We start from the raw sequence: 14,186 nt of genomic DNA on the forward strand, positions 1-14,186 counted from the left end.
GGGCTGTTGGGCTTTGAGGACACTATCTCTATTCTGTATCTGTATTTTTAAAATGAGATTTTAAAACAAAGAATTCAGAGTACATTCAGGAAAGGATGTCAAAAATAGACTAAGGGATGGAAAAATACAACTTCTGGGCAAGCTGAATGAATTTTGCTCACATAATTGGGTGTAGAGAAGGTTAAGGGGTCTTCATGACCTTGTATAGTTCTGATTAGCTGCTCTCAGTCTGTACAGAAAAACACAGTGGAGGAAATAATATAGAGAACCCAAAAATCATTTTAATTTAACCAATAATTTTCTGACACTGAAGGCTGTTAAGTTCTAGGAAAAGTTGAAAAAAGGAACTAAGAAATTTCTGTCTGAAGACTGATAATATGTACAAAAATGACTGACATATATTTGATCATTCTCATCCCTGAGATCTGGAAACTGGTCCAGACAACCTTTAAAAGTTGCTTTTTAATCTATAATCATAGGAGCAAGTTACTCAATTTATTATGCAAGAATTATAGAAAAGTATATAAGAAGATAAAAAAGTATATTAAAGTTCTTACAGGAAATTTTTCAAAGTATAAATGTTTGAATGCTTCTTGATTCTTCCAGAGTCCCGAAAAAGCCCCAGGTGGTAATGGCAACCTTGTATAAAAACAGAGCAGTTGAAATTATGATAAAAGTGGTAATAAAAACAATTTGATTAGAACTATTAATTTTCCAGTGTGATGGAGAACTACAGTTCAAATCGTACATTGAAATGTAACCCTTAAATCTGCTGGGAATATTATGTCTATTGAGGCCTAAATTGCTGACCATTGCACAGCAGAATTATTGAAGAATGACTATAGTGTCTGGAAGTTGCACAAAAAGCACACACATATGGCATTCAAATAGCTAAGAGCAATAATTATCGTTTCAACCCAAAGCACAACATCTGCAAAAAAACCCCCAAAATGCATAACTGAATCACTTTTTAAGAGAAATATTCTTTAAACAGAGGAAAATAAATTTGCTTATTTGAAGTACCAAGTCATCTTCACCTGTCTTTTTGTTCCAATTAAGCATTCAGTGCTCAATTCTATCTTCACTATCAATGTCCCTCCTTCCTCTGGGAATTGCCTCTTACTGCTCCCTGTTCTATTTTTTCTTTCCACGACCATCCAGTCCTATGTGATTTCTCACACCTATGAACACACAGAAATACCTGAGCATGTAAAATGTAAGCTAACATATATCTTTTCTTACCAGCCAATTTCCTCTCATACGTTCTTCTTTCCTCCATAGTGTTAAACAGATGTTATACACATGGCAAGGGCTTAATCTCTATCTGTCTGTCTATCTATCTATCTGTCTATCCATCTATATCATCTATCCATCTATGTTTATGTTAGCCCTCTGTAGGAAGTGCCTACTAACAAATATAACCATTCAGATTGTTTCTTTGATACAGAAATTCTAGTTTGCAAATTCAGATACTGTAAAACTTAAAGACTTTCAGAAACCTGTTTTCCAGTACTTATACAATGAAAAAGTACTTACAAAGTAGAATGGTACCTTCACAGTTCCGATTCTGAAAAAATTGAACATGACCTAGAGAGGGCTACTGCCCACATGAGGCAACATCACACACTCTCCTTGCAAGCCATGTTTTCAGGTCTGACAGGGTAAGAGGGAAGCAGGGTGGTCAGATGGCCACCCTCATATTAGACTGTATTAGCACCAAATTTTATTCTCTCATTCTGTCAGGCAGAAAATGCTGCTACAGCTGGGAGCAGCTGTGGATGCCTCTTTGGGCAGCCCAGCTGATATTGCCCATTTCTGCCATGTTCAACCTCCCAGTAATGACCCTCGTGAGACCGTCTCCTTTGCTAGGTTCTTTTTTTCCTTACGATGGAGAAAATATGCTGCCACATCAGTTTTTCTAGACCTCATGTAATTACATAAAATGCACATGAAGCATTTTGTAATCTGTAAAAAAAATTAAAATGCTGGTGTGTTGTTGCTATTGCTGTCCATTACTACATCTGTATGAGGACAGCAGGCTGAAGCAGATAATCCCGTCAGGTTTTTATAACTGACTTTACTATGTTAATCCTTCTAAACCACACACACACACACACATATATATGTATATATATAATTTTACTTCATTAGTTTAATTGTTAATATTTTACAAAAAGTATAAAATCCATTATTAAGCATTGAAATAATATGTGAATATGACAACTACTAAAAATCAACTTAGCAATATTTTCAGGATTCTGAAGGTAAAGAGGTAAAGAAGGCACTAAGAAGAAGTGGCAAATTAAATGCCAAAGGGGTCCAAAAGGGGTAATAACATTAATGAATGCAGCAGATAATATGTGAAATAAACAATAATAAATGTGATGGAGATGCACTCTGCTTGCCCATTAAATAAGAGACAATTTTTAGTTGCTTCCAAGAAATATGCCATGATATATAGTCCTATCTGTCTTTCATGGTACTATTTTTTGACAGACACATGGGTATTAGAGAATATCCCTCTACTATACTAGAAGAAATATAAAAGGTCATTCTGAGAGACTGTGGCAACTGACATTCGTGCTGGAATGAGGACAATAGAGAGTGGTGGGGACTGGAGCAAATTAGAATGCACATGCCAGGTACAACTGGAACAGGTGTTTCTTAATTCTATCTGATTGCTGATACATAGGAACACTGATCTAAATATTTAATCAGATAATATGCCCGTAAAGAGAACTATGCATATCAAAGTGCATATTGTTAAGCGTTTCTCTCACTTCACCCCAAATCAAAGATTTCAGCTCATCAGCATTCACATATCGCCTCTTCACAGTATAGACTCCTAAGTTCTTACAATAATAATCCAAATGATTTAGTACTTGCTGTATTGAACATGATTTGATTTTCCTGGCGGCTTATATGTATCTAATTCAACGTGTGTAGATGGAGCCAAAAGTTTAGCATTTTATATTGAGTGTTACTAGAAAGAAAGAGAAAATCTTACACTTTTCCAGAAGTCACTTAGGTTTGCAACCTCTGTTCTTAAGAGGAGATTCCCCTATAACCTGTGTTTTCTCTTGCTTCCTGAGAAAGACATGGTGTTAGTGATTTGTGATAGAGTACATTCTTATGGAAGGCTACAGGATTAAAAGTACAGGTAGCCATCCATCAGAAAAAAAGCTTTAAGGACACAGGCTTTCTCAGCTATTGCACAAAGCTTTAAATGCCTGAATAAATTTTCTGAAGAACGAGACAGTACAGATATTTATACCATCTTTCATTACAGCAAGAAATGTCTGCATAAGTTGGTATATACTCATAGATCCTGGGAATTAAGAAAAACTTACCAAGTGATTTTTATCTGAGGTGCATGAACAAGGCTGAGAAATTTCTGAACCCCCTGAAATTAAATGTAAAATTTAGCTATATGTAGATATCTATTATATGTTTCTGAGGAGAAAGTCTTTGACTTTCATTCAATCACCAAACGTTAAAACCTCTGTACAATGGAAATAGAGTATCAACTTGAAATGCACTCAGTGATAAAAATAGGTCATCCTAAGAGTACTTTAAAGCACCCTTAAATTTAATCATTAGAAATAGAAAATCTCAGTCCTTTTTTTTCTCTCCAGGATTAAAGCCATCCTTGGGGAGAGACATCATATGCCTAGTTTGTTTCTTTTGGACTACAGAGGTAATTGCCTTTAAATATGCCATATGATGGTAGAGAAATGGTAATGAAGAGAATTAAAAAACAGGTGAGAAGTGTAGGAGGAAGTAAAGGAGGAAAAAGAGGAAGATAGGGTCCCAGAATATTGAAAGGAGAAAAACAGGTGCTAGAATCATTTTAATCATCCTGCAGGAACATATAACAAAGAGCCCAATATATGCAATGTGTGATAGACTTCTTATACAAGAGGAAATATCATGAGAAGGTAGGGAGCTCAGAGAATTTGACATATAGTAGGTCTATGATTTGGATTATGAAGAACAAATTCACGAAGCTGAGAAAGGAACAGTAAACAAAGGCACTTCATGTTTTGTGACCAACATTCCTAAACCCTTCCCATTCAGACAGTTAATCAACAAATATATGCTGATTTCTTAAGATATGTAAGGTACAGAAAGAAGAGCTGGAAAAAATGAACTGAATAAGATGTACACAAGTACATATGTCTGCTTAATCTAACCCACACATAGGATGTGTGTGGGGGGTGGAAGGATGTGTATGAACTGTCTGAACAAAGGAAAAAATAGGAACTGGAGCAAATGGCAAATTTTACATAGCCCTAAACATCATGAATAGGTGTGATGGTTAATTTCATGTATCTACTTGCCTAGAACATGATACCCAGATATTTGGTCAAACATTATTCTAGATGTTTCTGTGCAGGTATTTTTATATGAAATTTTTCCAGTAGACTCAGAATAAAGCAGATTACCCTCCATAATGTGAGTGGTTGTCATCCAATCAGTTTAAAGTCTTAACAGAATAAAAGACTGACTTTCCTGGAGGAAGAGGGAATTCTGCCCTCAGACTCAAACTGCAACCCTTCTTTGGGTCTTCAACCTGCCAGCTTACCTTACAGATTCTGTACTTGCCAGTCTCCACAAATGCATGATCCAATTCCTTAAAATAAATTTCTCTCTATATATATATATGTATATAGACATCCTATCAGTTCCATTTCTCTGGAGAACCCTGAATAGTACAATAGGCACGTGATAATGCTAAGTTACCAAAGTTTTTTAAAAGAAGGAAAGTATATAGTCAGATCTTTGTTTTAGGAAGAATAATAAAGGTGTTGTGATGGATTAGTTAACTAGAAGCCACAGTAGGAGGATGGAAATCAAATATGAGGGATGAAGAAGAGAGAATAATCAAATCCGACTCTAAAGTTTCTAGTCTAAACCAATGGTGATGCCAACACAAAGTACACAACGTAGTAAAAGCAATATTTTCCAGAGAGGTGCCATACTAGGGCTTGGAGAAGTAGAGAGGAGATAGAGAATTTGGTTTAGATGCCAATTTTTAAGAACCTGTGGCATCATAGGTGGAGCAATCAAATAAGATGTCAATAAAAACATGTCTGAAAATGAGAAAGGAGATGGGCCTGTGGATATACAGATATGCTCATCATATGCAGCTAGGTAATTAAAGACATGTTAGAAATCAGTAAGATGATTCAGGGAGAGGATATGGAAGAGGAAGAAGAAAACCAAGACCAAACATTAGTGTCAAAGTAGGATCAAGGAAAGAAGACAATTGAATGAAAAGAAAAAGAAAATAAGAGATGTACAAGAACCTAGAGAAAGTAGTATCACAGGAGCCACTAGAGTAGAGTTTTAATAATAACTGAGTCTTCAAAAAGGTCAAATGAAATACAAATTTTGTTTGAGAGTGGATTCAACAGTAGTCATGGAACACAGTAATCAAGGTATTACAAATATCTTCAGGATTAATATTTCAGGGAGCTGAAGTGATTAAGGAGCAAACAGGAAGTAAGTAGAAGCAGTAAGGTTGAGCTATACTTTTTAAATATTTGTGGGTGACTGGAAGGAGAGATATAAATCAGTGGTTTCACACAGAGAGGCAGGCTGATATAGGATGGGGAAGATTTCAGTGGAAGCGGCCAGGGGAGAGACGATGAAAATGTTCATTCATTCACGTATGAACACATGCATTCATTTTCTTTGTTCAATCGATATTTGCTCAGTGCTTGGTATTCCTCAGTCATTCTTAAGTATTAATAATACAAAGATATAAACCACGGTCTCAGATGTATGGAGATGTTGTCATATTGTAAACTACAAGAAATTTAGTATTTTTAGAATGAAAATAGGGAGAAAGACTGTCGCGAATGGTGTCTACTCCATTTAGTTAATGAAATGATGTTAAAATGCAAATATTCAAGATGTTTGTGAGGAAAGTTTTATAGCAGGTGGTTAAGCCCTGCACTGCCAGAAGCTCTTGGAAGAGAAGTTTTCATCCCTACCCAAGGTGTGGAACTGCTGAAATAGCATGTGTGATTGTCCCAAGTTATTTTTGAAATAAATGGAAGAAAACCTTTAGAGCACCTTCTAAAATAACTGAAATTAGGCTGAAAAGCAAGATTGTAGTTTGCAATTGGTAATTAATAGGATGAAATAGGGAAATGTTTTCTGTTCCCCACTAATAAGGTGTGGCATCTTTAAAAATTCAGATGATGTTATCCGTATTGCAAATGATATCTAAAGAAGGAACCTTGGAATAAGCCATATAATGGTCCTAAAGAAAAGCAGAAAAGAAGAAAGTTTTCAGAATTGGAAATTAGGTGTATAATACAAATAGAAATACAAATTAGGTGTATAAATGTTTATATATATATATATATATACACACACACACACACATACATACATATATAAATTTTAGAAAACGTGAGAAGAGAAGCAAAAAGATCCAGACAGAAGTTAGGTGTATATGAGCTAGAGCAGAATTTTTTTTTGCAGTATTCCAAATTAACACTTTTTGCCTTACTGCTATTCTAAGGATTATCCTATATTAAGTACAGTTCTTCTTTAGTGGGTGCACTGGGGCTCATTTTCTGAAGTTACAGAAAAAGAACACTTTTTCTGTACTTGCAATAGTATAAAAATGCATTGGACTGACAGAAGGAAGGGAAAGATATAAAAATGTGCTGGTTAAGGCCTATTCTCATCCTCAAATTTAAAATCAAATGCTACCACCCTACGATACCTTTCCCACCTCTTCCAAGCAAAGTGCAAAAGGGAATTTTGTGACTATTCCTCCAATTGTGAATCTGGTGTTCCTCTTACAGAATGTCCTTTCCAAAGAGACTAATCTGCAGGGGAAAGAGGAATAACTAAGGCAGCAGTGATACCCATGTGAGAGGGAGGCATCAGAATGCTGAGAAATCTTAAATAGCTAAGGCAGAAAGAGCATGCCCCTTGTCCTAGGGTAACATATTCCTGACCAGTCTGAAATGGGAAATTCTTAAGTGCCTTCTCTTCCAGATAAGGGATGGTCTGTATTCACTCCTTTATTAGGAATCCCCATGGTAAAAGAAATAAATTGAAGACATAATTCCTGTTCCCTAGAAAATTCTGGAGTTAAATCCCAACTTTGTACCCAGTATTTACTAAAGGGTCCTTAGGCTTTACTTGACATTTTTATATGAAGTTACTTTTTAGCTCCCCAGAAGAGACCGACTAGGCCATCGTTTCTTTCTCTGTGGGCAGACAAAAGACGGGGTAATAATGTGAGTTCTAGCTGTTTAATTACTAATGATACTTAGTTTCTTTTTTTTTTTTTTGATACTTAGTTTCTCATGACTAAAATGAGGATAATATCTGTCCCATTGCCTACCTCACAGTGTTGTTATAAGGCTGATAAAAGATCATACTAAAATCTGTATGTGGGATTTGTAAAGGAACAGGATTATAATTATGTGACATCCTTGGTTTTACTCAAACGACACCCTGATGAAAAGAAAGCTGTTCTGACCCTTTCCCTAGATGGCAGCACAGTGAATGAATTACTCCTGGGAAGCTGTAAAGATGTGAACAAACATCAGTAAGTGCCAAGAGTTCATATCTGGAGAATGAGAAATTGGTAGGTGCTAAATTAAAAGCCACTTGGACAATTTCATACAGCTCCCTTGAACCCCCTACTGACTGCAGGGCACAGGTCAGTGGAACACAGCACGGGGTAGACAAACCACCCTGCCAATACCAACAAAAGATCTGGCCAGAGAAAATGTATGCCCTTCAGAGAGAAAGAGCCAAAGACCTATGGCTTTAATAACAATGAGCACTGTGGTACTAAGGATGGCAAATGCACTTAAAATTTTTTTCATGCCCTGCTCCCTGTTACCTAGAAATTACTGACTCATAGTTTTATTTCTGCACCTTGGAGCTCTGGATACAATTATAAGAGCACCTTCTAATATTCATGAGCATTTTGTATTCATAGCAATTCAGATACCATAACTTTTCCCCTCAATTATCTGCCTGGAGTAGGTTTCAAAATCAAAAGAATTTTCTTACATCCATGTGGACACGAAGTTTTCTCTTATACTAGAAAAATAAATTCTATGGATGCAAGTAGTCTATCAAAACACTAAAACTGCTAGATTCCTGTTTACTATATCCTAGGCCCTACAGTAGTTTAGGAATCACTAAAATTTCCACCTTCTAGTCCCCAGGAGAGCAAAGCAGTGATTTCCAGAATGCCATAACAAAGGAGGTGGAAAAATCTAAATGGACCAAGAGTGTTTTGGGTTTTGTTTGTTTGTTTGCCTTTTTGTCTCCTTATATCACTATTTCTAAATATGAAAATACATGAACAAGTCTTACTGATAGACATTAAATATGAAAACATCCTGCACATACTGCAGGCAGCCATCGGGAAGCAAGAATAATTTTCACATTGATGAGTTAAGAATGGCTACTGGCGATGCAAGTTTCAAAAGGAAACCCTTGCTCTCATAGATAAAAATGGGCTCTTGAAAAATGGTTTCAGGAGCTGTTCTATTAAAAGGGAGGTGGGTTCTCTTAGTGGTAACCTTTTTTTTTCCTGATCATTTCTACCTTACCATTCTAAAACAATAATAAATATAATATTTTCAAGTATCTAGTTTCACCATCAACCTAAGAGAAGAATCAAATTCCATGGCCTATTATAACATATTGCATCCTTAAATAATTTATAATGAAATTTAAGAACCACAGATCTGTACAATAAAATTCCCTGCTTAGGATTTCCTTTCTACAGAGGGTAGAAAGTCATCCTGAATTGGTGACAATCTGAAACATAGAATGCTTAAAGGCAATAGTTGTGTTACTTTCGTGTACTTGAAATAATGGCTATTAGAAAAAATTATAGTTTATGTGGAATAGTGCTGTATTTTATTATCTCTGAATGGATGTGGGATGAAGCATCCATAATTAGAGTGACAGGATCCGTGAGGGGTTGAAAAACTGTGCTGGCATCAAATGCCACCTCTGAGATCTTGCAAGAGTTGCTTTATGAAATAGATGATTCACACAGTTAGGAGGTTATATAAAAATGTGTGTTCCTCTAGTGCTTTTAAAGCTCTCCAAAACCATGTAATTCCCTAAGCAAGCTAAATATCCACTCATAATTGTGTTCATATTATTAATTTCTCTAGCAAACCCACTCCGCTAGCCCCACTGTTTTTCCCCAAAGAAATCAAATTTCAACCAGCTCTATGTTAATATGGATTCTGATTCAGATAAATATAACTACAAATGACATATTTAATATTTAACTTTTCCATCTTGTTGAAACTTTAACAAACGGGTTAGTGTTAACAGTGATGCATACGAGTATATGAAGAATTGTATCATAATGTCTATCCCTCTATCAGCTTTTTGTGAAGTTAAAATATCTCTAGATAAAGAAATATGTTCTTTTTTTACTAGTGCTTTTCAAGTAATTTTCATAGAATTTATAATACATTATTAATGGGAGACAATCTTATACCAAGTTGAAAATGCCAAGAAATAGTAGTTCTTTTGAGTTCTAACAGAAATATATGAGAAAACCAGTCTTTTCTAAGCCCTCACATACAATGTTCTTTATTTACAGCAGTTCATTCTGGCAAATTCTATGACTTAAACCACATCAGCAAAGATTCCAATATCATGCTAACCAGAGGCACTAAACCTGTATCAATTATTAAAATGTCACAAATTATGTGCCTCTCAATAAACTTCCATTTCAGCTTCCACTAACATACCATTTTAAAGTAATGATTTAATTGAAGCAAATGTAAATATTTTTACTTCAAATTTTAGCTCTTTTACCTATTAAATGAACAGTGATAAAAAATGTTAACAAGGTATTGTGGTATTTCATAAGTCAGGAACTTTATAATATGCTACTATTTGACACAGTAATTATACTTTTAGGAATCTATTCATTACTATATCAATTATCAGAAAAGAAGAAAAGGTAAAACCAAAAAGGTATTCAATACAGTAGTAATTATAATCCTAAAAATTCAAAAAAGACTACGAGGCCTGCATTAAGAAACAGAGTAAAAATTGAAAATGCTTCTGAGACAGGTTTAAGGGAAAACAGAAATACACAAAAATATACTGAATTGATTCAACAATGTAAAATGCTTGTCAAAAAGAGGAAAGTCACATATATTACAAAATTAACAGTGTATTGCTGAGGAGTAAAAGTTCAAAATCTTTATTTACTTGTTTATGATTTTTGTATACATGCTACTTTATTATCTATACACTACTTGTATAATCAGAAGAAAATTATTTTAAAAGATGCAAATTTATCTTTTTAAAAATTATATCTACATTTGTTGTACTTCATGGGGCTTGCATGTTTAAATCACAATAGAGTTAGCACAATTCCCGAGCAACACACAAGCTCATTCTGCAAACTCCTCCATTATTATCACTACAATCACTCCATTTAAAAAAATATTATATTCCAATTTTTGCTCTTTAAATAGCAGTATTAAAAGTTTTGCTTACTTCACCACAATATTTCCTAAACACCGAGCCTTCAGTTTTTGCATGTTGTCATCCAAAACCATAACTACAAAGTAAAATATAAATAAATGTAAATTTTAACAAAAATGCATAACCTTAATGCTTAACCATTTTTCCACATTTTCTGTTTTTAACCCCCAAAACTCTACCTTAAAAATCTTCCAATTCCTGTGAGACCATAAACATATGCAAATAACTAAAATATCATACAAAAAATATAAAGGGCATGCTCATTTGATTTCTAACAAGATCATAAATTTTTCTTCAGAATCTCCCTTAAAGAGATTTTGATCTATGTTTTAAAAAATTTATGATCTATGTTTATATTTGAAAAATGATGTCTTTAAGGGAGATTCTGAAGAAAAATTTATGATCTATGTTTATGTTCATTTAATATATCTGTCTAGTCTATCAAAAACTTTAAAAATATTTTCAGTTTTCTAGAAACTAAAGGAAACAATGTTTTAAAATAAACCAAAAAATACTGTAGGCAAAAAAATAAAGCATTTAAAGGCATAGAGAACCTCTTATTCTGATTTAAGGCATAATACCCACTTATAAACTTTAAATTAGGTCAATTTCATCTTCCCAAATATTATCCAGATGCTTTATGTGATATCCTGAAAAAAAATCCTGAAAGACTTTAGGAGATCAAAGCTGGTATCCACATTCGGTAACCCTTACTGCAAACTGAATATGAAGATAAATCATCATCTTCTAAGCTGTGATAGATTCTTTATGTGGCTTCATTAATCCAGGAAATTCTATTGTAAGTAGCTATGAGAAGAGAAGGACATCGTCCGTCCCACCAAAAATTAATTGCTTTCTTTTTTGTGTTCCTGGAGCAATTTGTTTTCAAACCCTATTTTGACATTCAATTAGTAGAGGTGTGAATATCTGTATCTCACTAGATTGTGAGCTCATTAAAGGTGGAGGCCATGCCTAATTCATCTTTCTGTCCCCAAACCCAATACAGTAGCCAAATTACTGTGTGTCCCTGGGCATGGTCTATTACCACTTTGGTTTCCCTATATATAAAATAGGAGAAATTCTTTTCTCATAGTGTTGAAACAAGAGTTACTTGGGGGAAAAACAAGGAATATAAAGTGAAAAGCTTGCATAAGATACTCAATGAATAAAATTAAGTGTTATATTACACTGAATATTTTTCATACAAAAAGCGTTTTCTTTCCTTTCTCAAAAGGATCCTGCTTTTTTATTATAATATCGAATATTACATTATGCTTTTGATCTCTGAATAACCACAAAACATAAAAATCATCAGTCATAAAGTCACTGGTTCCCTGATTATAAATATTTAACCTGTGCTGTCTGCAAACCAGTGAGAAACTTCTGTATTGAAGTTCCATGAGGCAACCAAGCTTAACTCTTTCTTACAGCTGTATTTAAAAATGGTACTGAAATACTAAAAGGGAAATGTGTTTAACATCTCTCACAATCAGCAACCCCTAAAAATGTCTCAACACAAAAATTTTTATGATAAAAGAAGCAGAGGTGACAGAACTGTTCAAATGGAGTATTTCAGTAAATCTAGGTTCACCTTTCCATGGCTTCAGAAGTCACTGATTTCACGGAATATCTATTTCTGCCCTGAATAAAAAATCTGAAGTATCTTTTTATGAATATATCTACTAACTTAAACCAAATGATTCATGGTTTGTTTTTTTTTTTAACTAGTCATTGTCCAAAAAGGAAATTACAATATTTTTATGTTAGGGAAGCAAAAGATAAATCTCTAAATTTTGTAATTTATATGCTAATAGAAAACATCCATTAGGAATCGTATTTTGTCCCCCAAAGCTGGGTTTTCCTCATAAATCTATTAAGTTAAATTGTGTGACCTTATACAAATTACATAACCTCTGTGCCTCATATTCCTTGTCTGTGAAATGAGTCTCTGAATCTAAATCATCAGTCCCTCTGGCTTTTTGAAATATCAGGAGCACTATTAGCTAAGATTTAATTCAGTCTTTCTACTAGTAAGCACTGCGTTAATATTTCATTGGATAACATCAAAACACAGCAGCCCTAGAAAGCATATAAAATTATTATTCTATTTAGAAATAAGGAAACTGAATGTTCGAAAAGTTAGATGACTTGTATAAGTTATACAGCTGAGGAGTGGAGTCCAAAGGAAATTATTTAACTACTATAATCACTACCATAATTTTAAAAAGAAATATTCAAAGGATATTTTATCTCTTTGTCACATAAAGCCAGCATCACAAATGTTTCCCTTTAGAACTCTTACTCTTTGTGTTTATTTTTAGCCAAGAAGGCTCAAAAGCCTTGTCATCTCTCCTAAATTAAAAGGTAGCATATGTAATGGAAGAAATTGCAGCTTTTGTATTGAGAGCAAGCAAAGAAAGAAAGAGACAAACAAACAAAACTCACAATGGTTTGCAGGATCTAACTAGCTGTGTTTCCTTAGGAAAGTTATTTGTCTCTCTGGGCATCAGTTTAATCATCTTTAAGATGGTAATAATCTCTTTGAATTAAATATACTTCAGTGTTAATTAGAATAATGCAGTCTAAAGTTTGGGCACCTGCCAGGTATTTCATACATAGTAATATCAAACCCATATTCTTAATATACATTTCAAATTATATATTTTTTTGGTATTAGAGCTGTTTAGAACATGTCCCTGAAGGTCCACAACCTTACTTTTGACAGCAAAAATTAAGGCATTTATTTTTTAATACAAGGCACTTTCTCAATCAAATACTTATTAAGCACCTAGTATGCGTCATGCAATATGATACATGCTAGATGCAGTAAAATACCAAATTTATGAACACAGCATATTTCAAATAATCAGAGCCATTTCTTACCATTGTATCCTGGAACACTTTTTCCTGCTTGCCCGGGTGGAGGTGTTTGAGAATCACCTATTCCAATGCACGACGCTGTAATTGGGGATCCAGTTTCTGGAGAAATAAATGTTACTTATCATTTAATGTTTCAATCTGGGATCATGATGTTTCTTCAGTGCATGCACAACCTACCACACCCTATTTTGTCATATAATTTAATTGCATTAGAAATAGATGAATACTGCAAGTGTAATATTTAAAAATGAAATAAAGGGCATAAAGAAAAATTATGATTTATAATAATAATATGCTTATTATAAATAATATTTTAAAAATGAACAAAAGACTGTAACCAAGATTTCACAAAAGAAAAAAAAAATCCAGAAATTTATAACACGTCTAAAGCTTTAAAACTTAAGGATACATATTTAGAATAATTTGTACAGTAATGTTTCTTCTAAAGAAAAGAAAGGCTGTTCTAGTGTTCTAGTTGTGGATCAGCAGGCATAAAGAATGGCAAATTATGTAACCATGTATGTTTTATAGCACACATTAAAAGCTAAAAGATCACTAGAAAAGATGCTTTCACTTGATTCACCTATTTTGTTTATCATTGTAAATTACAGTTGAGTGCAAAATATTTCTCTTATTTGTAGCTTATTCTCTGAAATAATTAACTAAAAGATTTTTAAAAATATATGAATAATGTCATGCTCGAATTTTCTAAGAACACACTTGCCTAGAGACCCTGCATCTAAAACTGAATTTACCAATACTTTATCAAGTTGTTCCCACTCTGTTGTTTA

At 33.8% G+C, this 14,186-nt stretch overlaps 1 protein-coding gene across 1 annotated transcript in view; it reads right to left on the bottom strand.

The window, feature by feature from the left end:
* Positions 1 to 14,186, bottom strand: part of ACSS3 (acyl-CoA synthetase short chain family member 3) — a 186,972-nt gene that overhangs the window by 41,125 nt on the left and 131,661 nt on the right. The window contains exons 10-12 of the mRNA XM_063076153.1: positions 13,399 to 13,494; positions 10,528 to 10,591; positions 558 to 639 (exon numbers count right to left, since the gene is read on the bottom strand). Coding sequence (XP_062932223.1) covers positions 558 to 639; positions 10,528 to 10,591; positions 13,399 to 13,494 — 242 coding nt within the window. The remainder of the gene's footprint in view (positions 1 to 557; positions 640 to 10,527; positions 10,592 to 13,398; positions 13,495 to 14,186) is intronic.

The sequence above is a fragment of the Cynocephalus volans genome, chromosome 12, assembly GCF_027409185.1.
Source record: "Cynocephalus volans isolate mCynVol1 chromosome 12, mCynVol1.pri, whole genome shotgun sequence".
NCBI classification, from domain to species: domain Eukaryota; kingdom Metazoa; phylum Chordata; class Mammalia; order Dermoptera; family Cynocephalidae; genus Cynocephalus; species Cynocephalus volans.